This window comes from Staurois parvus, unplaced genomic scaffold, assembly GCF_062004578.1.
Source record: "Staurois parvus isolate SC_StPar_1 unplaced genomic scaffold, SC_StPar_1.0 ptg000131l, whole genome shotgun sequence".
NCBI lineage: Eukaryota > Metazoa > Chordata > Amphibia > Anura > Ranidae > Staurois > Staurois parvus.
This window is the reverse complement of record NW_028317927.1, coordinates 4,778,432-4,805,129: the sequence shown is the minus strand read 5'-3', so window position 1 is coordinate 4,805,129 and position 26,698 is coordinate 4,778,432. Positions and strand designations below refer to the sequence as shown.

The 26,698-nt window shown below is 40.3% G+C and overlaps 1 protein-coding gene across 2 annotated transcripts in view; it reads right to left on the bottom strand.

The window, feature by feature from the left end:
• Positions 1-4,983: 4,983 nt before the first annotated feature.
• Positions 4,984-26,698, bottom strand: part of LOC149466344 (putative guanylate cyclase soluble subunit beta-2) — an 82,761-nt gene continuing 61,046 nt past the window's right edge. Inside the window, exons 11-16 of one of the 2 annotated variants that reach the window (XM_089672574.1) lie at positions 19,636-19,784; positions 19,365-19,511; positions 16,768-16,922; positions 13,785-14,002; positions 12,805-12,906; positions 4,984-10,060 (exon numbers count right to left, since the gene is read on the bottom strand). In XM_089672574.1, the coding sequence (XP_089528700.1) occupies positions 10,011-10,060; positions 12,805-12,906; positions 13,785-14,002; positions 16,768-16,922; positions 19,365-19,511; positions 19,636-19,784 (821 nt within the window). In that variant the 3' untranslated portion in view covers positions 4,984-10,010. Of the gene's footprint in view, positions 10,065-12,804; positions 12,907-13,784; positions 14,003-16,767; positions 16,923-19,364; positions 19,512-19,635; positions 19,785-26,698 lie in introns of both variants that reach the window. The other variant, XM_089672573.1, reaches the window with a different exon arrangement.

Sequence of the window (26,698 nt, the reverse complement as noted above, 5' to 3'; positions counted from 1 at the left end):
AGAGTACTTCCCTCCACTGCTTTCCACCGGCAGCTGCAAGCACACAATAGGATTCTTCAGGATGTAGAGTGGGGAATAGTCCAGTAAATATGTCACATTTACCAGCCCTTCCTTTCCTGAATGAACACAATGAGTGATTGATACCGATCACTCACTGTGCTCATTCATAACAGATCCAGATAAAACTGGATTTCTTTTGGGGGGGGGCTGTCAGATTGGCTGTTAGGGGCCCCATGGTTTCTAACAGCAGCCCTGGGTGTTTTCACTCAGGACATCATCATTGTCAATCTAGGGAGAGGGTAGTGTTAGATGCACTAGCATATTTAGTTGGACTTGACTAACAAATTAAAGCTAAACTCCAGTTTACACATTTTAAGCAGTTACAGCAAACAGTTTTATCCTTTTAGGATAAAGGTTTTACGTAAATGAATAAAACCTGACCATTGTAAGCACCCATCAGTGTTAGGGCTCTTTCAGGGTGGTGGCTTGGAGGGGTAATAACACAGTGGGCCTTGGTTTTACTGCCCTCCGGCCACCTACCATACTGTCGACACACATCCAACACCTCCTGCATTCAGGGACCCAGATCAGAAGAAGGTCAATCAAATAAAATGATAAATGTTCATCCAACACTAATCAAAGGTTGTGCGGCTCTAACACAAAGCTGGGGAAGCTTGATATAGTCTGCAGTAGGGAGCAAAAAACAAAGCGCACCAACCTTGAGCATTACCTCAGTAAGCAATTCATAAATTTATTGATAAATTATACTCACAAGAGTAGCAGTAAAAAAGGCATATAACATCTAAAACCAAACACAGGGTTAGGAGGAAGAAGGGACCCCCCCCTTCGAAATGCATCAGCTTGACCAAGAGTTCATCTCCCTTCCGGATGGAACTTGCACATGTCTCCTAACCCTGTGTTTGGTTTTGGATGTTATATGCCTTTTTTACTGCTACTCTTGTGAGTATCAATAAACCTACCATATTGTAAAAATACATCCAAACAGGGATCTACACATGTTGTGGCTATGGCATTTTTAACTCAGGGTGCAGAGTTTGACAGATTGCAAAGCTTGACATACACGTCGATTGAATTCAATGGGACCCACAAGCCAAATACTCAGCTCGCAGTTGCAGCATGGTCCCACGTGTAAATTTGCCATTCAGCAATCTAAAAATAAAAACAACAGGCATTCAGAAGGTGGCAGTAGTGCAAGTCTGAAAAAAGCCTTAAATGGTATGTTTCAACCCTCTAACTGCCACTTTTGCTGGACAGCTTGGTTTGTTAAAGCAAGTTGAAAAGCAACAGATTTACTGGCCAGATCAACAGGTGAGAATAAAGGAAAAATCCTTAAAAAGAAAACAAATACACCTAATCTAAGAATTGCTAAGCTGCAATATTATATATTATGTTTTTTGTGTTTGGAACAGGAGCGGACTGACAACACATGGAGCCCCCGGGCAATAGGGGATCATGGGGCCCCTGTGTCCTTGCCCAAACTCAAAAAAGCCTATGAAAAAGGTACCAGGGGCATCTCATGGGGCCCCCTACTGACCCCAGGCCCTCGGGCAGTGCCCGAGTTTCCAAATGGTCAGTCCGCCTCTGGTTTGGAATACTGATTTAACAACTTTTGAACTTTTTTGTAGGCATTTTGCTAAATATGAAAAGTGTTAAAGTGAGGACTTTGTCCAAGGCATGCTATAAATTTAAACCAAATCTGCTGCATGAACTTGTTTAAAAAGCAAAATTCACCATTAGCACTGTTTTAGTAGTTTGCTTCAGTTTGAAGGTGACTCATGCTCCCCTGTAGTTTGTAAAACTCTTTTTCTACAAGTTCTCATCTTTTACTTCAGGTGAAGAAGGGAGGGTAATCAAGTTGACAATTTTATTAGTAAGGAAATCTTGGAAAAAGCCTAGTCAGGAAATCAGGAAAACTGTAAAAGCATATACCTTCTTTTTTCAATAAACATTTCCATTAAAATAAAAATTGTGTAAACGTGTGACAAGAATGAAAAGCAGGCAGATTTATCGAACTGTAGATGAGTCCTTGCAAAATTTGGAACTCACTGATATAACTTGATGCTGGTTCTCAAAAATGATGGATGGGCTCACAACTTATGGTGAGGCGGAGAAAAGGGAAGTAACTAGACAACCGATGACTTTTTTTCTCAAAGTCAGTATTTGCATAACAGAACAGTGGAGTTTTGGGGTTCTAGAGAACTCAAGAGGAGACTGAAATGTATGTGGTGGTCTGAGTTTGCCTACACGTTATTCCCATTGCAAAAAGGCACTATTTATCCAGTACAAAAGTGTACTTTTACATTTCATAGCTGTGACAGTCCATTTATTTATCTTCCACACCAGAACAATGGCATAAAAACAATGCCCATGTTTCTCCTATTACAAAATGTAATAATTCAAGGGTAAAGTGCTGCACCGGTAAAGAAGGGAATGAATGCAGGTTCACCGCACTGTACAGAAGGGGGCAGGTTTTTATTTTCTGTTAAAATAATTGCTACTATGTTGTGGACATTATGTTGGTCTGCTTGACTGTTCTGTGGGCATTGCTGTGAGTTTACGTGACAAAATCTGCCAGAAAATAGGAAGAAGTAGGAAATAAAGAATACTTAATATGCAAGATACATATAGAGTGTTATGAACACAATGAAAAGCACCTTGGAAAAAACATTGCATATTTATCAGCCAATTGTTGCAGTGATCTTTCCTTCCTGGGAATTTGTGCCCCACTGCCCCTACCCAATCAATTGACAGTATGGCCATGCCTTGACTACTGACTTTTGTAAAAGCAAGAACAGAAAGGATTAGCTGTTGCAAGAAAATGAGGCTTGAGCAGGAAATGCAGATTTCCAGTCAAATGATTGCTCCTTGCAGTTGTAAAAATCCCTGTTTATTAGATAATGCAGACTCCCTTAAATAATATTGTTCTTCTGCATGGGTTTCATACAGCAAAGTAGCCACTGCACAAAATGAGTGTCATTCCTTCTGTGTAGGCTCCCCTAATAACAACTAAAGACTTAAGCTGGCCATAGATGGATTTGTTTTCAAACAGTAACCAACAGATTCCTCCATCTACACAACTGAAGTGGATAAAAAGAATTCTCTTCACTGAGACATTGTATTCTGACAGTGGGGATTCTCCCATTGGCTGTATCCATTGATCAAGAAAAAGTTTCCAACAAGCCCATTCATCAGAGGTAGAATGTTACATTAGCGGTGTGCTAGGGGGCTGAGCATCTGCCAATCTGGATCCCAACATTATCCTCAGGATCCCTGCAGATCCTGGACCTGCTCTGTGATGTGCAAACTAAATGCACTCCAGTGATCCACAAGTGAAGTATGGTGAAAAGGGCTTTGGCCATACTTCTCCTTTTAGAGATTGGCCAATCCCCAGGGATGGCAGAGTTTTCCATCCCCCTTGCTGTGTCCCCTTCACTCCCTTTTCTCTTCCCCCTTTTCACTAGCCTTGTTCTAGCACTCTTCTACACTTACTCCTTGTCTTTTCTCCCTTTAAGTAGTGTAGTTACAGTCAATTAATACATTGAAACTTGTCTTGTCCTCTTGAAGGCCACTCCTAGTTTTATATTATTGAATATTTAAAGCAGTTTCAAGTTCTAGTTTAGCATACGTAACAGCTGCCATGATTGGGACGGTCCGGACTCCCTATCAAGTTATGCCTATATCCTTTATGTGCCAATTTGAGAAAGGTTGTATATTATTGTATTGTCTCGTAATTGCTCTGTAGACCTTGTATTGACAATGCACTGCTGAACTGAGTGACTATATGCACGTATCTACATTGCTTATCTGTGTCTGTCAAAACCCTAATAAAATTATTAAACAAGAAAAAGAGCAGCCAAGCTTTAAAGCGTAACTCCACTTTTGTTAAGAAAAAAAAAACATTCCCCTCTAGGTGATCTATGTACATTGCAAGGTTTATAACACACTTTGTTGCAGATTCCTACCTTATGTTATTCTGAAGATAGAGATGTTTGTTTGTCTGTGTCCATGTACAAAATGAATAGGAATGGGACTGGTCCCCAGTTATCAATTAACTGCTGCACTTGCAGGGCTCTAATGAGGAAAATTGCAGGGTCAGCATCCCTTTAGACAGGATTTCCCTTTGGGAATATCTCACCAAAAATTACAATTTGTTGCAGGGGTTGCCTGAAATCTGACTTGTATCTTAGTTCAGACTTCTGGGAAAATCAGCGAGGCAATCACACAAGCAGGAAATTATGTTTCTGTGTACAGAACGCCTCCAGGTAGCCATATTACATTGCATTTTACAGAGAATTCTAGAGCTGCAGATTGAAAAGGAATGGTATTTTTTTTATTAACATTCAATTACAATATGACTTGTGTCACAATAATATACCCAATGTTTGTTTTGTTTTTTAATTTCCATTTTTTCCCACAAAAGTGGAGGCACCCTTTAACACTACCAGTAAGTGGTGGGCCTGTCCCTTCAGGAATGGCCCGGTAATCAGCATGTTAAGGTGCTTGAAGCCCCTGCATGTATGCTCATACATCTTTAAGTTCCTGCATGTTTTATCTGACATTTTCTTTCCTGACAAAGTTGCTTTAAAAATGTTTAACTTCAGCTGTGGTGTTCCAGTTTTTAAACTAGAACCTTCAGCTTGTAGGTTTTGCTTCAACTTTGAATCATAAAGGCCAAATGGAGTGCACATAACGGTTCCTTTAATAACCTCATGCTATTGATATACGTCATACACATTTATGCAGATCAATGCATCTCAACAAACATGGTGTGAATGAATGCTAAGTGGTACGATTTTGTGACCAATCAAATCTTGTCAGACCATTAGATGGTACAATACAAAATATCCTTCATTTTTCGAAATAAAGGTCTGTGACTTTTCCTGCTTTCATCCAAACACATATATTTATAAAAAATCTTTCATTTCAATGCATAGCTTGGTTTAAACACAATGGATAATAATCTTTATGAAAAAAACTGCCTTTAATAAAAGAATGACATATACATATATTATCCACATACTGTATACATAATACACACATAGCATTAGCTAAAAATGTTCCATAAGAAAATATATTTACACTTTGAAATGCTGCACAGAGCTTAGGAATGACACAATAGACAATCAAATAAAGCATATTACTTTATCACACAGCATGGAGGACTAGTCTGCAACATCTCACAATAAACAAGACCAAATTCGAGCAGAATGTTTTATAGGTTTAATTAGTTTGAAATTAAACATGTTAATCCTCTCCAAAATGGTGTAAAATGCATCTTGGGAGCTCATTTTCTTCTGTCAATGAGATGAGATTATGGGTACTACTTTGGCACTATGCGCAAACATAGACCCCTCCAATCACCTATCCAAGTCTGTACCTCTTGAAATTAAATAAATGAATGTCTGATTTTATTTGGCGTTTCTAAGTATATTCCATCATTTGACTATTTTATGATGAACATTTTGAGCAAGTCTGCCCAACAGTAATTAAATCCAGAAACCACACAGTTGTGCAAAAATGGTAGCATAAAGTGTTACTAAACCCACAACAGTAAAATCAGTCTGTATATGCAATAAAGAATGCTTGTAATACTCACTGTGGAACCTAAGGGGTTATTCATCTGCATTGTGTAAAAAGGATGTTTGATTCTGTCTTATCCGATTCTCCTCTTCTTCTACTGTCCCCAATCCATCTGCTGATAGAACAGAGCCTTCAGGCAAGCTGCACATGCTCAGTTTGGTGTGTATTGCTAGAGGGATATTTTTTTTCTTGGGAGTGCATGTGATCAGCACTGGGCCAATCAGCACTGCCCAGACAGAGGGTCAGGAGTTATGCAGGCTCATAGGACAATCAGGGGGAATGAAAACTCCTCCTACAAGCTTTAACCAGTACCCTGCTAAACACCGATAGAAGTCACAAGACTTCTCTAACTGCTGATGAGAAAAGGTATTTAGCAGTTTATATTTACTAAAATAATTGCATTTCCATGTTCCGTGTACTGTGGGAGACGAGCTATAGTGAATGCAAGGTCCTGGGTTTAGTAACACTTTAAACCATATAAGCACATACTTGTAGCACTCTTCTAGTTAGGGTGTTAGGTAAACTTTGTTTCTTTTTTGGCTCCTTTTTAATCAGTGGAGCAGTTGTTGATTGTTTTGGACTGTTCTGTGTTTTACAGACTGCAGGGTTGATTTCTCTTCCCTGCCCTCTGGAAAGTTCTAGAATATAGGAGTGGAGCAAATCAGATGAGCAGTCTAGATATTTATGGAGCCTCAGCCAATCCTTGGGGAGGTGTGTCCAGTAGTTTCAGGCTGAGAGCAGTCTTGTCTTGTCCTGGAGGAGAAGTTCCGAGCCTGAAGGGGATCTGCCCCTCTGGGAAGATTGCTGGTGTTTGCTGCCTGATCACTGAGGCCCCAGCTATGGCATAGCTGAGGGGCCTAATTCTATAATTCTTGCTGAGGTAGGATCTGGTCTGGAGACCTCATGGAAGAGTGCCTGGTGGAAGTTGAAATGAGTTCAGCTGTTCTGATGCATTGTGAGCTTTAACCTCTCCCCACCTGAACGTGTCTGGTGGATACAGGGAGGAGCCATCCAGTGATCCTGTGATATTGTGAGTACTGACTTGAGCTCAAGCTCCTAGTGACTGTGTGCAATTTTCCTGTAGACAAAAGTGTCAATGGTAGCTCTAATTGAGCAGTTCTTTCAAGGTCTACTGTCTATGTCTCCCTTTGCTCTTGGCAAATAGACTGTAGAGAAAAATGTAGGACAGTGAAGTGTGTCTGTTTAGCAATTCTGGAGCATCCCATATCACCCTGCACCCTATCTATGTTTATTCAGCAATAAATACTAAAAAGACATCCCTAGACTGATTTCTTAACCAGAGTGAATGAACTGTTGCTGTGTTCCTGGCTTCCTCCGCACTAGTTTTGGGAAAGAACCAGTTATTTACAGCGGTTCCTTCAGGGGTAGCGCTACATGCTGTATGTCTTCATATGAACAAGTGGGCCTGCTTCCTTTGGTAACCAGACAGTTTTTCAGGCTAGCAAATTAGAATCTGATTGGTTGATATGAGCACCCCTCTATTTTCATCAAGCTTACATTATTTTTATACTTTAATGTATACATCCTTTACCATTTTGAATAGAGTAGGGGAGGGTAAGTTTTTTTTCTGTTTCCCATTTGGACGATTTCCTTTCGATTGTCATCCTGTAGACAGCTGTTATAGGAACAAGTGTCCTCATTAGAAGATTTCTTCTCTGTTCCTGTTCTGATGGCAACTCATTCCTGGTGACACTGGTGGATCAGAAGTAGAGAGAGTGAATCTCTCTGGTGGGGAAAAAAATCCGGACAGAGATCTAACCCCTCACCAGTCTGAATCCAAAGCAAAAGGGTTTTGCCTTTAAATATACTTTAATTCAGGAACCTGACTACTGTATGTCTCTTTTTAAATCTGAAAACTAAAATACTAGAAGATTCCAGAGAAATAAAAATAAATATTTAGCCACTTAAATGGATCCAGTCAAAAAGCAAAACACCAGTGTGAGATGCCTTAGATAGGAGCTTCTAACCCCTTGACCCAATCTGTCCAACTGTCTCCTGCTCTATCCACCTTTAGGCAATCCCTGAAAACCCATCTCTTTAGAGAAGCCTATTCTACCTCCACCTAACAACTGAACTTTTTTCTCCATCAGCTCCACCACAGGTATTACCTTGACTTTCCCATATAGATCGCAAGCTCTATAGAGCAGGGCCCTCTGGTTCCACTTGTACTGAATCATATTATAACTGTACTGTCTGCCTTCATGCTTTAAAGCACTGCACAAACTGTTGGAGCTACATAAGTCCTGATTATTATTATTATTATTATTATTATTATTAATAATAATAAAAATGTGCATATTAATTCCAGGGCAAAGCCAGTACATAGCCCAAAAGTCAGAGAATTGCAGCTTTCATTGCAGGCTTCTAAGTATTTTACTGTAAGACGGATCCTCTTTAAAAGAATTGCACAATCTGGCATACTTTGTTAAGTAGAACTCCTGGTCTTTCTAAATCTCTTGCAGTGGCTTCCTCGGACAATAACAAATCTTCTCCCACTCAGTACTGTATTTATTGAGGTAGGAATTATTTAGAATTTTAACAAATACTTGCCCCTGTAGCTATAGATTGGCTGGTCTTTCCATGATTACTTTTATTGTTATACAGTATATTTCAGTCAGCGGCTTCTACCTGCTGAGCAGATATTTGAAGGTTAAATCTTGGAGTTTGCCATGTATTATTCATTAGGCTTGCACATAATCTAAATAGGAATAGTGAAAAGCCATTTCAGTACTGTCAGTCTGTCAGTGCCCAGCAGACCTGTAATTTGTAATCTCCTCTACCAGCTGTTATCTCACGTTAGCCCAGCTCACAGCAGCAATGGGATACAAGTACACAGCAGCACCCTCTCCCTCACTACTGAAACAATGTTCTTTAAATAGCATTAAGGGAACCTACAGTACCATTTAAGAGTTGGCTGATTTGGACTGTGATTGTAAAAAAAGTACATTTAGACAAGACTCACAGAAAGATCATGTCAAATGATCCACAATACACTAATTTAAATGCAGTTATTACGTAACATTGATCTGACTCGCCAAAATCGTATCCTAATCCTCTGTGGGAATACACCAATAAAGAATAAGATGAATCCTTCACGTCTTCCCTGTTACCCAGATTAGTACCCCTTTATAATTGAACACAGTTATTTTTCAATTTCTAGAACGTTTGTTGTAAAATGTCTCAAAATAGCTCAAAAAGTTTACACTTTAGCCATGAAAGTTTTTAAAACCTATTCTATAAATATCAACATGCAATCGATCTTTGTTGGCCCTTGATTAAAGCTGAACTTCAGATATAAAAAACATATACTTTACTGTATTCAAAATGAATATATTTTTCTAATTGCAAATAGAGTACCTGAATTTGACCTGGTATCAGCATATTGTAGATCTTTTACAGCAATGCCCAGACTGAAGGAGGAAAAATCAGCACAAAGAGATTTGTGCTGCATTGAAAGTAGCATGTTGATAGAAGAGGAGAGCAGGGTGAGAGGGGTGAGCTCATCAGTCTGCTGCTTCTTTCTTGAGTATTCAGTCACAGGGTGCAGATGGTGAGCAGAACCGTTAGTGTTTCTCAACTGCAGAACAGAAAAATCAAGTCTCCTCCCCGCCAGACAGGGATATGCAGTGTGGCACAGTTGTATAAATCTCAGGACTAAATGGTCAGAAATACCAATCCTTTAGCAGGTAAAACAGATCAATATATATGTACTTCTGTTGATCTGAGCAGAATTAAACCTACAAAAAGTTAAAAAATGTTGACATGTCTGATTTTTGTGACAGAACCCTTCTCCCTGCCTTTTAGCATTTACATACACTGAACCATGCAAGTGCAGATCACTGTATATTTACGGCACTACTCTGTGCTGTGAGGATGTGACTGCAACTGTGCGCATGTCTGGAAGTGATGTGATCGCAGCCCTGCCAAGCAAGTGGCCAAAGAATCCAAACCTGGAAATAAAACCAGGAGAATATGGAAGCATCTGTGAAACCTGAGAATGCTGACACTGCAGTGCTGGAGGGGAATGCTTGGCAGGCAAATCAGCCCTAATGTGCCAATATGCTTTGCATACTAGTACATTACAGCATAAAGCTCCCCGTTGGTTCAATTTTTTAAAATATTTTTGCAGAGGTTTAATTCCACTTTAAATTGTTTTCCTGAAGTTCACCTTTAAAAATGTTTACTTCTGTTCACCTAAAATAATACCCTTGATCAAAATACAGGAATATGAGAATGTGGACAAGGTATGCAACATACAAAATACATTCTGTGTGTTTGTTAACATGGTACATAGAAAAAACATTACAGAATCACACAAAAGTGGGATCTGATATGATCATTCTGGGATTCCTGCTTTTCTCTTGATACTTTATTGACTTGACTGTCTTCTACTCGGTGGACATTGCAGAGACTCCCATTACTTCTTTCATTATACACTCTGCCTGTCAAAGACACGTCGTTCTGTCACTCTGATGTAATACAAGCCATCATAACAAAAACTGCTGAAGACAGCTCATAATATTATACCACAGTATAAGCATAATGTGGTCATGCATGAATATTGCTCAACTACCATCATACATTTTCATAGTGTATGGCAGTGATCTAGTGTTACAAGTGTCTCCTTGATCCTTATGATGCTGCTTGGTGGCCATAAACCCATGCTTTTTATGAGACAGATACGCACACAGAAATACAGACTCATATCTCCACGTATATATATCACACAGTGTATATCCAGAATACCATTAGTATATCTTCCAATTTAATAATATTTATCAGTAAACAATGAACCTGAACATTCAACATGGCTGATCAACTTTTAGGTCTCATGCAAACTACAAAAGCTAAAAAACTGCTTTAGAAACGCCGAACAAAAAACGCTTTTTTGCCAATGTTTAGCAATGTTTAGCCTAGTGTGTAAGCTACGTTTAGAAGTTTCAGCATTAAAAAAAGAGAGGGCCGGGAAGCTGGCCACCACCTCCTTAACAACAAATGAGTTAAGGAGTTGATAGCTAAATGTAAAAAAAAAACATTGCCAACAGTAAAAAAATGTGAAAAAAGCGGCATGAGGGTCCTTCCCCCCAATCCCTACCAAGCCCTTATCCAAGCATGGTCAGGAAAGGGGGGATGAGCAAGCGCCCAAAGCAAGGTTGCTTTGGGGCAAGGGGGGTCACCCCCAAAGCACCTTGTCACTGTTAATGAGGACAAGGGCCTCTTCTCACAACCCTGGCTGGTGGTTGTAGGGGTCTGCGGGCAGGGGTCTTATCGCATCTGGAAGCCCTCTTTAAAAAGGGGGGCCCAGATCCCCGCCCCCCAAAAAAGTATAAAAAGTAAATAAAACCACCACACAAGTTTTAAGTCCTTTATTAAAAAAATTAAAAATGTAAAAAAAAAATGTCCCCTGGTGTAGATCCATCATCAATCACGCTGCCTGCCGCCACCACTGACCCAAAAAAAGACCCTCTGGTCCGGAAGAAGGCTTCTACCCTCTGGCAGCTCCACTGTCTGACAGCGCCTAAATAACTAAGGGGCGGGGTCTCCCAGTGACGTCACTGGATGGCCCCGTCCTTTAGTTATTTAAGAGCTGTCAGATGACAGGAGCCTTAGTCAGGACCAGAGGATTTTTTTTCTTTTTTCAGGTTGGCATTGTGATTGATGATGGATCTACACTGGGGGATATTTCTTCCAGATTTCAATAAGCCCCCACAACCAACGGCCAGGGTTGTGGGAAAGAGATCCTTGTCCTCATCAACATGGGGGCAAGGTGCTTTGGGGGAGATCCTCCCACACCATAGCACCCCCCCCCATGTTGAGGGCATGTGGCCTGGTATGGTTCAGGAAGGGGAGCGCTCATTCATTCCCCCTTTTCCTGACCTGCCAGGCTCCATGCTCGGATAAGGGTCTGGTATAGATTCCTCTGTACGTGGGGATCCTCATGCCATTTTTTCATAATTTTTTATTGCAGGCAAATATTTTTTGCATTCAACTGGCAGTGGGGAACCCCGGCTTCCCGGCCCTCTCCTTAACAACCATTGAAAACAAAACTCATTTAGTAGAGTTTAGAATAGTTTAGTAGAATTTAGGAGCTCTCAGCGTGTTTTTTCTACCAAAATGCTGCTGCTCCAGAATGCACTGGCAGAGGGTTTTTTTTTTCTGCCACTAAACCCTTCTGTCAGAAAATGCTGCTTAAAGCCTATGTGTGCATGAACACATAGTATAACATGCAGGGGCATTTAGAGGCACTTAAAAAAAAGTCTGACGTCCAAAACAGCAGCTGTAAAAACGCCTAGTGTGCATGAAGCCTTAAGGATCAACAGTGATGTGCCTTTCTGGACAAAGATATACAGTATAACAACAGAATCAGTAAAAGCAGCCTTTCTCAACCTTTTTTAACATGGAGGTACCCTTGAAAAAACATAGGGAAAGGTTCACAATATATTACTGTGGTAGTCAGAAGAAAGCTCCTTATATTTCTAATAATTGTGAAGATTCGCCCACCCTTTACAGACAGCTAAAAAAACAATGTTCATAGCGGTTACTCATCTGAGAGGCAGAAAAGTTGCTCACTGCTTAATCAACCCCTAGCAACTTCTCGAGGGACCTTTGGGTTCCAGGGAACCCTGATTGAAAAAGGCTGATATAAAGTAAAAAGATAGAAGTGTCTGCACATCTTTTCCTTTGCTGATTATCTTTAGTCTATGGTTATTTAACTGTTGTTATTCTACGTGACATATTGTATATTCACCTCAGGCCCTGTCTTCAAGGAGCTTACAATTAAATGTCTCTATCTCACATGCATACATACATGTACATGAGCTAATATAGACAGGAGCAAATTAACCCTCCAGCATGTCTTTGGTGTGTGGAAGGAAACCAGAGTATCTGGAGGAAACCCAGGCAAGTACAGAGAGAATATGCAAACTTCATGCAGTTAGTTTCCAGGTTGGAATTCGGACTAAGGACCCCAGTGCTGCAAGGCAAGGGTGCTAACTTCTAGGGATTAGCTAAGGTTCGGGCTAGACTCAGTGTGGGGTGGGGAATTCCACAGCTGCAACTTACTGGGCTGAGTTTGAGTTTGGCCCTAACCTTAACTCATACTTGATAATCACTAAGCCACTGTGCTGCTCTGGCCCAAAGTTAATTGCAATTTATAATGAAACAAAATTTAAAAAAACATACTTGTGAGATCTTTGGGCACTTCCTTATTACAGAAAACTGGACTGTCATCATAGTTCATTGGTATTGGAGGACATGAGTTCTGGATGAATTCATCTTGTGTAGCTGCAGAGGAAAACAAACTGCATTACTGCATCTGAGATACCGTATTTGCCAGTGTATAAGACAACTTTTTATACTTAAAAACATACCCCAAAAATCAGGGGTTGTCTTATATGCGGGGTATACAATGTGAACCTTTAGATTGTTTTGGCCAAGCTGGCTCAAAATGAACATCCCTAATCTGTCACTCCGCTGGATGTAATACTGTATGTACGGTAGCTTTGGCTACATACAATATACCGCGCTGAGCCAATCACATCGAGTGATGTATTCTATTAATGAATACAAAGCCTGCTCGGATTTGCAGAGACTGTGACATCAGCCCACCTTTCTTACACAGCCCATCCGAGCAGGCTTTGTATTCATTAATAGAATACATCACTCACCGTTATTGGCTCAGCGCGGTATACTGTATGTATACTGTATGTAGCCGAAGCTATCGTACATACAGTAGTACCTCACATCCAACAGGCTGACAGATTAGTGGGTGTATTTAAAGAAAATGGCTGGTAGACAAGACCCTATCATGGCTCCAGCAAGAAGAAGGAAATATGAACCCAGTTTTTAAACTGAAAGTTGTAATGTATCACAATATGTCATTGATGAACTTGTGATGTCAGAGGATGAACATGATGAGGATTTTGAAAGATTTTAAGTACTGGTAAGTCATAACGATTTTCATTAAAATTATTTAAATCAAATCTGATGTTTTTAAAAGGTGTTGCCTCGGAAGCGGGGTAGTCTTATACGGCGAGTATAGCCCAAAACCTATGTTTTAACTGGAAAATTAAGGGGTCGTCTCATACACCCAGTCGCCTTATACGCTGGCAAATACGGTATTTAGCATTAGAGCTATAAATTACTGCTGTAAATAATTTTACCTTGAGGACAAGCCATTTGTAGGCTCCCCTTGTTGAGGTCATCATGCACAGATTGGGAGGATTCCCTGCCTGAGTCCGTCTCCTTCCCAGGTCTACCTAAAATTTCATTTTCCTGTGCTGTTATGTTTCTCATTAGGAAATAGGTGCACATTTTCCCTTTGCCTTTTACTTCGATTTCCCCCCGTGCTATTATTTCAAATTCTTTATCTCTAAGACATCTAAATTGAGAAAGACACAAAAGACAAGAAACGATTATTTATAGAAGTCTCTAGGGCAGCATTAACTCATCTGTAGAAATGAAAAAAAAAACAATTGTCATATTTTTTTTCTTCCTATATGAAACATTGCTCTTATATTTTCAGTTTACTACCTGGAGAAATTCAGAAGCTCTGCAGAGGTAAACACATAAATATCTGTCATGGTCATGGCAGCTCTTTCTAGTTTACACACTACTTCTAATCTCATGTGCCAAGATCTGCACAGCTGTCTTCCAAGGATGACTGCCAGTAGCTGATAAGTGCACAGAAGGATTTATATTGAAGGACCCTTTAGGTCAGTAAAGCCTACATGGAGAACCAAGAAGACATGTGGCCTTCCTGGTATACTTCTGAGACCTCTAGGTGAAAATAAAATAGAGAAGGAGTGGCCACTAAAATGGGGCACCATATCATCATTAATATCGCTATAACAGTATACCACTGTAGCATTGTCTTTTCTTGTTTGATGATACAAAAGCTCATTTAGTTGTTTGTGTTATTATGGTAGTTACAATTGATTTGTTTTTCCCACATAGCTCCCCTCCCCAACTGACTCTCTTAATAATCCTTAATTTTCTGTTTAAATGTTGCTCTTTTTTTTAATCTATACAAAATATTTATACACACTATATTCTTTAGTTAGTGAATGTGACTTTTGGGGTTTAGAGGTCACCATAACACAGTTGCTGCCACGTAAGCTATCTGAAAACCTTAGCAGGAATGTTTGATCCCAGCAGAATATATTGCTTGTTTTGTCAAACAGTACATCTAATACTGGCAAACCTCCCCTTATTTCATGGTTCTGTATGCTGGTTTCAGTAGTGACAACCAATCCTAAAAAGCTATTCTTCTGTCTGGTCTCCCTCCAGCCTGCCACATCACTGCCCCCCTTGCTGATATCATCATGTACAGTGCAGGACTAGTGGCCACTGACGGTCATGGATTGTACAGGATGACATTGGAGTGCTCATCCTCATTTTGGTGCGGCATTGAAGAGGACTGGAGCACTGACTGTGGAGTAAGGTAAGTTTTATTCCGTTATATCCTCCCCAAGGCAAAAAGAGCATTATATTCTGAAAAACCTGGGTTCAGGTGCAACTTTTATACTTTATTATGAGTTCTGCTTTAACTACAGGCTTACAGGGCAGCACATGTAAGAGTTCAGGTGACCTCTCAACCCATATTTGCAAACTAAACAATCAGCATGTGTATACAATAGTATTAAGGGTCAGAGACCCTCCACAGTAAGTGGATATCACATATAAAATTAGCATAAAAAGATAAGACACACATATATACAAAAACAGCAGACATTAGTGTTCAGTATACAGGGTCTCTAAACTTTAAAACCGTTGTATGCACATGCTATTGGTTGTTGTATCACCAATAAGATAATTATGATGCTGCAGTTTGCTGTTACTGTTTCGTGATGCACATCATATATAGAGTCTATGTGTATAGCAGCTTTTGTGAAATTATAACATATGTCATTCCATACTTTTTTGTTGTGCTGACTAACTCCTTATACAATATATTGTGTTAGTAACACTGGAAAGTGTTGTAAAGAGCCTCTCACACCCCTCCCTACCTTTATGCTATTACCCTTGCCTTCTAATGTTAGAGGGTGATCACTGAAAGTTTCACTTAGGGGCATGAAGTGTAGGTTCCCTCCTCAGAGTGCTCAAGCAATGAAAGAAAAGTGTGTTCTTGTTGCTGTCACACATTGCATCAAAGACCCTGAGCAGATGATACTAACAAACAAGTGGAAGAGAACACATCCTGCATCTACTATTTGTGTTTATTTGTGTTTAAAATTCACCCAGCTGTGGTGGGGTTTTTATTTGCTTGCTATTATCTTAAGTAGAGCTGCAGTCCATAATTCAGTATGTAAAGTGGTTGTAAAGGCTCAAGGTTTTTTTTACCTTCAAGAATTCTATGCATGAAGGTAAAAAACTTTCTGTGTGCAGCAGTGCCCCCAGCCCCATCAATCCTTCCCTGAGCCCCATCGAGATCCAACGATGTGCACAACAGCCTTGGCTGTCCCAGGTCTCTGCCTCCTCATTGGCTGATATAGCAAGCGGGAGCCATTGGCTCCTGCTTCTGTCAATCACAGCCAGTCAGCCAATGAGGAGAGAGGGTGTGGGGCTAAGCCTTGGCTCCGTGTGTGAATGGACACACGGAGCAGCAGGTGCCCTCATAGCAAGCTGCTTGCTATGGGGGCACCCAACAGAAAGGAGGAGCCAGTAGAGCCTGTGGGTGACCCAAGAAGAGGAGGATCCAGAATGCTCTGTGCAAAACCACTGCACACAGCAGGTAATTTTTTTACAAAAACAAAATAAAGAACCTTTAGTATTGCTTTAAGTATATAGCATAATTTACTAACAGCAAGTAGGCTGATCACTTTGCAAGGGAAGTTGCACTTTACAAAGACATTTTCCCCAGAGGTTAGTGAATGTGATGACATTTCACTTTGCAAAGAATACAGTCATGCGCATGAGAATTAAAAAAAAAAAAAAAATTATTTGAACCTGTCTGGCTGATGGCAGTCAGCAAAGCTTCACCTCATTCACTGAGCACTGGGGAAAATTCCCTTGCAAAGCTGAAAGTCTGTTTGCCTTTAGTAAATCGACCCATATGTATTCCACACTATCCCATCAAAATTATCATCCCCTGGTTCATTGCATTTACACCTGCAGCACTGCTATTGCTGTTAGTAAACTATTTACCTGTAGGCTTCTGGGCTGAGGTGAATTTTATTAGGAACACCATGACTCTCCATCCGTGAAGCTGTATTTACTGTATCACCAAACAAGCAATATCGGGGCATCTTTTCACCTACCACTCCAGCTAGCACTGGACCAGTGTGTAGGCCAACTCGTATCTGCAGGCAAGATTGCATACATTATATTAATTGATAGTTGGAATGGATGCAAAAAACAGTGCAGTCATGTAATTCAGTATTTCAAATCATCAGTGTTATATTCATTACTTTTTTGGAAATGTCTTAGTTGTGGCTATCGTGGGGAAGGATTAGAAGTCTTGACAAAGTCTCTTTAAGCAAGCAAAAACATGATGGGCCTGCAATCCCATTGTATATCTGTAACATCAGAGGCCCATAGTTCAGCCGTTTCTGTACTGATTGACAGCGGCTCCTGTCCAGTTCTTTTACTTGTGCAAGGACTTGGCTCATAGTTCTACAGAAGAAAAAGTGTCCTCCTATTTGTACATAGTTTTGGAGTATCCCACTCAATTCCCTATCCCTATCCAAGTTTCCCAAAAATAAAACACAAAAAAGAATTCCCCTGGACTGTCCATTGAGCCAAAGAGTGACAGTGACCGTGTGCCTGGCTGTGGACAAATATTAGGAAAAGAACTCTGGGCATCTGTCAAGTGGCTCCTGTGGGGTATGTGCTACATTAGTGTGTGTATCATGATTTGTGTAACACGGTTTTTGGTCTCAACTAGAGGGTTTTTCCAAGCTCATGTGATCGTCTGCTTAGAGACCATAGTTACCTATAGTAATAATTTTAAGTCAGTTAGAGTAAGCTCCTCTGGATGTTTATTTAGCTACGCAGTACAGAGATCAGGTGTTAGGGTGGTCTGAAATAAGGTGGATGATATCACAAAACTAAAGACCAGTATTTTTGGACTACAGGGCATGTGTATGTTGGATAGGTGCAGCATGGTGTGGCGGCTAAACACACAAAGGTTCAGAGTGCAGTAACCAATATATTGAAGAACTTGCAAACAGTACAACAACCCGGTGTGGGAGCTCACCTGACCGGGAACTTACAGTCAATGCAGAGGAGAGTCAGTGGTAGTAGGCCTGAACTGAAGACAGCTCTTGCCAAGGGGAGTGGAATGCGGCCTAGCTGGTCCAACCAAAAAGGGAGCTTGCTCAAATGCAAAGCATGATAAAGTTTCCCCCAGCAGGGGAAAAAAAATCCTTCCTGATCCCCCAAGAGGCAATCGGATATTGCCTGGATCAACCTTACCCCTAAATATTTGTATCCAGTTGTACTATGTACATTTAGAAAATAATCCAGGCCTTTCTTATAACATTCTACTGAGCTGGCCAGAAACAGCTCTTGAGGAAGTCTATTCCACATTTTCACAACTCTTACTATGAAGAAGCCTTTCCGTATTTGGAGATGAAATCTTATTTCCTCCTGACATAAAGAGTGCCCCCCTTGTCTTCTAGGAAGATCTCAGGGTGAATAACTCTACACCAAGTTCACTATATGGACCACTGATGTATTTATACATGCTGATCATATCCCCCCTAATCTCCTCTTCTCAAGAGAGCATAAATTCAGGTCAGCTAATCTTTCCTCATAGCTGAGCTCCTCGATGCCTCTTATCAGTTTGGTTGCCCTTCTCTGAACTTTCTCCAGTTCCCAAAATGCTTTTTATGAAGTGGTGCCTGAACTGCATATTCCAGATGAGGTCTTAGTAATGATTTGTACAGGGACAAAATGATGTCTCTCTCTCTCTGCGCTCCATACCTCTTTTAATACAAGAAATGATTTTGTGTGCTTCTTTTCCTCTGGATTCCAATCAGTGTGTTCCAGGTTGCCATTCAGTAAATATTAACAAAGGCACAAGCCATCCTGACCTTGCTCAAACTGTGCATGAGTGATTTTTAAAAACCACAATCCAAATGGCATATGTGAGTGTGACCAACATATAAACCTGCCAAATGTCACCTGCTTATCTGATCATTCACAAAAGTCTATTTAGAGATTATCTTTTTACAGATCTTTACAGAAGAGTGCTTATATATGCAGCAATTCACTGATTAGATAAAGTAACACATTTCTGTCAGTATCCAAATAGGAGTTATAACGTAATACAAAATTCACTTTTCAATCATTTACTGCAGGTACCGTGTTCAAAGGGCAGACTCAATTTCTAGTGTTTTGCACTCTGTTAAATAGCATTCAGCAATAGCTAGATTTAGATAGAAGGTGGCTGCAAAGAGGCTGCAGGTGATCAGAGGCAACGAGATGTAGCAATGCCTAAAAAGGTGTGAAAACAAGTATAGTATTGAAACCATGGCAACTGGTTAAGTTACACCATGCTGTTGAAAACCAACATTTAATTTAATGTTAAAGTCAATGAGATCCTTTTAAATGCTGACTTCATTGTCAAATTAAACTTCACCTTGCCAAAGGCCATACTTAAGAGATAGCAAATATTAATTGCAATGAAGGCTCACTGAATACTGGAATAAAAAAATGATGGTCAGATATAGTATGAAGTGAAAAGCACTGAATATCTTGATCATTTTATATCCAAATAAAATATGAAATATTTGCCAAACCTGAATAGGATTTCCTGTGACTGGATTTTTTACTTCTCTTGCCATAAGGATCATTCCTAGGGCAAAATTTGCAACTCTTTCTGCATGAGTAGAAACAGGCACGGGCACACCACCCACTACCATGTAAGCATCTCCTATGGTTTCAACCTATAAAATAATATTTGTTGTTTTTAGAGTTAAAAAGAGATGTAAAGTCAAAAAGAGTGATAGATTGTGGAAACAAGGCAGGTCATATACTGCAATTTTATGTACAATAATGAGAGTGAATTACCTTATATACATCGTGAACTGTTGTTAGTCTGTCAAAGCGGAGATACATGGAATTCAACATGGCCACAATCTGGATGGGTTCACATTGAGCACAAATATTGGTAAACGTTACCACATCACTAAATAATATTGTGCACTCCTTGAATTCACCTGCAACAAAAAATAGCAAAGGAGAAATCTGGTAATAGCCTGAAATAAATTACCAGGAAAATGTGCAGACAGCTGCATAGCTCAAGTTGAAATTTATACGTCAGAGCAGTGACTCATTCCCATATCTTCCCTTCATAACTCTGTTCAAAAGTTGCAATTAAGACTATCAGTCAGCGACAGAGAGTCTGAAAGTTAGTAGCTTCTGCTAGGTTCTCTCTTAGGAAAACTCATAATGCTGTGTGACACCAGTGTCAGATTTGCATTTATTTTAATAGTTATTTCTAAAACAAAGATTTTATATCAATAGGAAACTAAAATAATAAAGCATATGTAAAAGTTATAAACTTTAACAATTTGTGAAATAAAATTGACCAAAATCATTGTTCTTTCCCTTTGTGGAAATACTAAGGCCTTTGTGGTCCTTTTCAAGACCTATGTAGCCTTCAGCCCAAATCAAAGGTCTGCCCAGCCACCTGTGATGACACTTTATTGCCCAAACCAAGAATGTGTTTGCTGAGCTTGGGTCACTGTAAATCCTTGTCACTTTCCTATGTGAATATTGATCCAGGTTCTAGGTTAAAACTTTGACTCTGCCCCCTTTCATTTCTTAAACCCCACTGCTGGCCACCTATAATATAATATTTTATTTGTTATTTTTTGTTATTTTCACAGTTAAGTATATGTGAACCCTAACCTTGTAAAACAACTCATTTGGTTTAAAATAAAAATGGAAGGCAAAACATGTGTGTACATATATAAAAAAAACACTATAAATACATAAAAAAAAGTGATCACATGACCTCTGTTTTCACTCACATCTTTAATCTCTCCCTCTCTACTGGCGCATTCCCCTCCCCTCTGAAGCACGCGCACATAACTTCCATACTTAAAAAACCCTCCTTGGATCCCACCGACCTAAACAACCTTAGACCCATCACTCTGCTGCCATTTACATCCAAACTCCTTTAGCCCTTAGTCTATAATCACCTGAGTTCCCACCTCACTGACAACAACCTCCTTGATCCCCTACAGTCTGGCTTTCGTCCCCTACACTGCACCGAAACTGCCCTACTCAAACTCACCAATGACCTGCTAACCGCCAAAGCTAATGGCCACTACTCAGTGCTCCTACTCCTCGACCTCTCCATGGCTTTCGACACGGTCGACCACCCCCTCCTCCTCAAAAAACTATACTCTCTTGGCCTCAGATACTCCGCTCACTCCTGGCTCTCTTCCTATCTATCACAACGCCTCCATCAGTCCCACCCCGCAAGCCAGAGTACTAGGTGTCATTCTAGACTCCAATCTGTCCTTCCAGCCCCAGGTCCAATCGCTGACAAATTCATGTAGACTCCACCTCCGCAACATCTCCAAAATACTTCCGTTCCTAACCCCAGAAACTACTAAGCAACTCATTCACTCCCTTATTATATCACGACTTGACTACTGTAACTCCCTCCTCACCGGCTTACCTCATCACAGGCTATCCCCGCTTCAGTCTATCCTGAATTCTGCGGCCAGACTCATTCACCTTACTAACCGCTCCGTGTCCGCCACCGCCCTCTGCCAATCCCTCCACTGTCTTCTGATTGCCCAACGCATAAAATACGAATTACTAACACTGACGTACAAAGCGGTCTATAACACTGCCCCAAATTATATACCACCCAAAACGTACTCTCCGCTCCTCACAAGACCTCCTACTCTCTAGTTCCCTGGTCTCCTCCTCCCATGCCCATCTCCAGGACTTCTCCAGGGCTTCCCCCATCCTCTGGAACTCACTACCCCAAGCCATCAGACTGTCACCTACTCTCACCTTTAGGCGCACCGAAAACCCATCTCTTCAGGGAAGCCTACCCCGCCCTCACCTAATTGCCGATCTCCTCCACTCTTCCTACCACTCCATTCCCCACAGCTATTTCCTCCTGTACCACTATCCCCTCCCTCCTAGATTGTAAGCTCCAAGGACCAGGGCCTTTGAACCCCTCGTGTATTGTACTGTATTGTTACTGTACTGACTCGTGTACTGTCTCCCATTATAATGTACAGCGCTGAGCAAACTGTTGGCGCTATATAAATACTGTATAATATTAATAATCTTGATTTCCACTAAAGTTATGGATACATAAATCAGATCTTTGATTTGAAATTAAAATACCTAGTGTTTGACTTTGCACAGATCAATATAGGCCATGTCCTGCCACTAAGATCAGTGGTTCCCAAAGTTCTATAGTCCATGGAGTACTAACTCAAAGATGTGGTGAATCAGTTAAACATGGACAACACTCTTGCAGCCTTTTTTCCCACTCTGCCTTTATTGACTCTTGACACCTTGATGCCACTTTCCTTCAGTGCCTCACATACCTTCGCTCTGTATTTTCAGGCTTCATATTCTTTGATCTGTTACTACTTTTCACCTCTGTTTTGCACTTTTAATTTTAGCACATCCTACTATACATTGATTACTAGGCACCACCTGACATATGTCCTTGGGCCACCAGAAACCTATGGATCACAGTTTATGAAACGGTGCCCCAGATAATATTTATTATAGTAGAATACAATACAATATCAGATCAAATACACATTTATATTGTCAAACATTGCTGTGGTTCAAGGATTGTTTCCATAACCCCAGTTACCATTTACAAGAATCATTTCAGTTGCCGAAGGTAATTGAAATGCTGAACTGCTCCAGCATGCTGAAATCCAGCAGAGCAATTCAAATCAATTTTATCTTTCACAATCTCTTGTTGGTAATCTTTACAAAGATGGTAAAAGAATACTATTATCTCTAGCATGTACAGTCATTACTCGACATGTTATGTGACAGTGTGTGTCAGTATAATGCCTGGTAGGAATGCTGTTCAGAAAATACATACAGTACAGTAATTAACCAATGCTGAGATCTATTTTAAAAATGCTAGTTGATTGGCTGTTATCTACCTTCTGATTCTCTAATTTAGAGCAAGTATGTAAATTTGAAATTCTGATTTTTTTTTTCTGTCTACACAAGCTGCTTGCTTGTTGCGGGTTAGTGACCACAGATAACCAGGTAACGAGCATTTTAAAGGAAGGTCATCTATGGCAGTCTCTATATTTTATAGTGCAGGTTTTTTTAAGATAACAGGGTCATAGTCAAGGTTCCCACTCAGGAGGAAACACACACACACGCAAGCACATATACATTATCTCATAGAAGTGAGTACACCCCACACATTTTTGTAAATATTTTATTATATCATTTCATGTGACAACACTGAAGAAATGGCACTTTGCTATAATGTAAAGTAGTGAGTGTACAGCTTGTATAACAGTGTAAATTTTCCATCCCCTCAAAATAACTCAACACACAGCCATTAATGTCTAAACCGCTGGCAACAAAAGTGAGTACATCTCTAAGTGAAAATGTCTAAATTGGGCCCAAAGTGTCAATATTTTGTGTGGCCACCATTATTTTCCAGCGCTGCCATAACCCTCTTGGGCATGGAGTACACCAGAGCTTCACAGGTTACCAATGGAGTCCTCTTTCACTCCTCCATGACGACATCACAGAGCTGGTGGATGTTAGAGACCTTGCGCTCCTCTTTAGAAAACTGTTTGCGGGCTTTCTTGTGCATCATCTTTAGAAGAGGCTTCCTTCTGGGATGACAGCCATGCAGACCAATTTGATGCAGTGTGCGGAGAATGGTCTGAGCACTGACAGGCTGATCCCCCACCCCTTCAACCTCTGCAGAAATGCTGGCAGCACTCATACATCTATTTCCCAAAGACAACCTCTGGATATGATGCTGAGCACGTGCACTCAACTTCTTTGATCGACCATGGCGAGGCTTGTTCTGAGTGTGACCTGTCCTGTTAAACCGCTGTATAGTCTTGGCCACAGTGCTGCAGCTCAGTTTAAGGGTCTTGGCAATTTTCTTATAGCCTAGGCCATCTTTATGTAGAGCAACAATTCTTTTTTTCAGATCCTCATAGAGTTCTTTGCCATGAGGTGAGATGTTGAACTTCCAGTGACCAGTATGAGAGAGTGAGAGCGATAACACCAAATTTAACACACCTGCTTCCCATTCACACCTGAGACTTTGTAACACTAACGAGTCACATGACACCTGGGAGGGAAAATGGCTAATTTGTCCCAATTCGGACATTTTCACTTAGGGTGTACTCATTTTTGCTGCCAGCGGTTTAGATATTAATGGCGATGTGTTGAGTTATTTTGAGGGGACAGCAAATTTACACTGTTATACAAGCTGTACACTCACTACTTTACATTGTAGCAAAGTGTCATTTCTTCAGTGTTGTCATATGAAAAGATATAATAAAATATTTACAAAAAAAATGTGAGGGGTGTACTCTCTGCAGTGTAACACACAGTAATGTTACCGGAGGACAGCCTCTATTGGAGGGGTGGTAATATATTGTATGACCGTGAAAACCTCTGGCACTGGAAACTGCCTCCTGTACTATCCCTGCCCGCCAGGAACCTTTTCCTTTGCTAAGTCCCTAAGCAGTGGGCATTTCCTTAGTCTGCCACTTATCCAAAAGCACACCCGAATGAAATGGGATCCCTTATATAAAAGCCCCTCATCAAGATGGCTACCTGAACACTCACAGGAACTTGGCATAAAGTCAGACACCTACCTTCCAAGAGATGACTAACAGAGTTCAAAGGGGACAATTTGCCTTTTCCCCTGTAACATTGGTAAAGTGCCATGTACAGGTGGGAAGAATGTCTGCACCTGCCTACAGAGGCTGTGTTAACAGGATTTCATGTAATGTTTACTTCTTTCTTCATGATCGCACTGATCTGAGAGGTGTAACCAATAGCAGTGGCTTTTCAGCAAGCTTACAGGAGTTGATTTACTAAAGGCAAATAGACTGTGCACTTTGCAAGTGCAGTTACACTGCACAAGTTCAGCTGCTCAAGGCTTAGTAAATGATGTAAGGCTTCACGTTACAAAGAATACCCAATCACATGCAAGGAAAATAAAATTAATCTATCTTTTATACAGCAATATTGTTTTTTGTTTAAACATGTGCAATAAAAAAGCATATAGTTACATAGTTACATAGTTAGTCTGGCTGAAAAGAGACAAAAGTCCATCCAGTTCAACCATTAAAAAAAAAAAGTTATAATCCTATACCCACAGTTGATCCAGAGGAAGGCAAAAAAAACCCCAGCAAAGCATGATCCAATTTGCTCCTGCAGGGAAAAAACATCGTTCCTGATCCCCTGAGATAAACTTTACCTATAAATGTTAGTAACCAGTTATATTCTGTGTATCTAAGAAAGAATCCAGGCCTTTTTTAAAGCAATCCACTGAGCTGGCTAGAACCAACTCGCTCACTGTGAAGAAACCTTTCCATGTTTGGAGATTAAATTTATTTTCCTCCAGATGTAAAGAGTGCCCCCTTGTCCTCTGTGATGACCTCAGGGTGAATAGCTCTACACCGAGTTCACTATATGAACCACTGATGTATTTATACATTTTGATCATATCCCCCCTTAATCTCCTCCTTCAGTTCCTCTAATCTTCCCTCATAGCTGAGCTCCTCAATGCCTCTTATCAGTTTAGTTGCCCTTCTTTGTATTTTCTCCAGTTCCCCAATGTTCTTTTTGTGAATTGGTGCCCAAAACTGAACTGCATATTCCAGATGAGGTTTTACTAATGATTTGTACAGGGGTAAAATGATACCTCTCTCTCTGGAGTCTATACCTCTTAATACAAGAGAGGATTTTGCTCCCTTTAGAAACCACAGCTTGGCATTGCATGCTATTATTAAGCTTGTGATCTACCAAAACTCCCAGATCCTTCTCCACCATTGATTCCCTCAGTTGTACTTCCACTAGTATGTATGATGCATGCATATTCTTAGCCCCCAAGTGCATAACCTTACATTTATAAACATTTAAACCTCATTTGCCACATAGTTGCCCAATTAAACAGTGCATTGAGGTTGGCTTGTAAATTGGAGACATCCTGTAAAGATGTTATTCCACTGTACAGCTTGCTGTCATCTGCAAAGACTGAAATGGTATTTTTAATCCCAGACCCTATATTGTTTATAAATATTTTAAAAAGTAAGGGTCCCAACACTGAACCTTGGGGTACACCACTGACAACCCTAGACCATTCAGAGTATGAATCATCAACCACTACTCTTTGAATACGATCTTTTAGCCAGTTTACTATCCATTTACATACAGATTTTTCCAAGCCCGTAGACTTTACCTTACACATTAGCCATGTGTGGGGAACTGTGTCAAACGCTTTTGCAAAATCCAAGTATACCACGTCCACCGCCACCCCTCTGTCCAAGGTTTTGCTCACCTCCTCATAAAAAGAAATCAGATTTGTTCGACAACTTCTGTCCTTCATGAATGCATGCTGTCTGTTGCTTAAACTATTTTTTTCCAGCAAGAATTCATCTATGTGGTCTTTTATTAAAATCTCCAGTATCAACTATAGAAATTAAACTAACAGGTCTATAATTATTTGGTAAAGATTTTGACCCCTTTTTAAAAATTGGCACCACATTGGCCTTACACCAATCTAGTGGTACTATGCCAGTCATTAAAGAGTCCCTACAAATTAGAAACAATGGCTTTGAAATGACAGAGCTCATATTCTCTACAATGCTCATATCCTCAAATAAAAATTAAACATGATTCAATAAAGTGTCCTTTGTGCTTCAATAAAGTCTCTCTGTGCATATAAAGTGTTCAAGTGCTTTCAGTTATTCACAGTACAATGCACAATGCCTTCAAACTTATTAAAGTGTCCATGCTCAAAAAAGTGCTCCATTTCCAACAGTCAGTGCCATAGTATTCCTGAAATCCTCCACCATAAAACACAGAACACTCACCAGATTTATATGACTATCACAGGTGAGTCATACAGCAGTAAGGT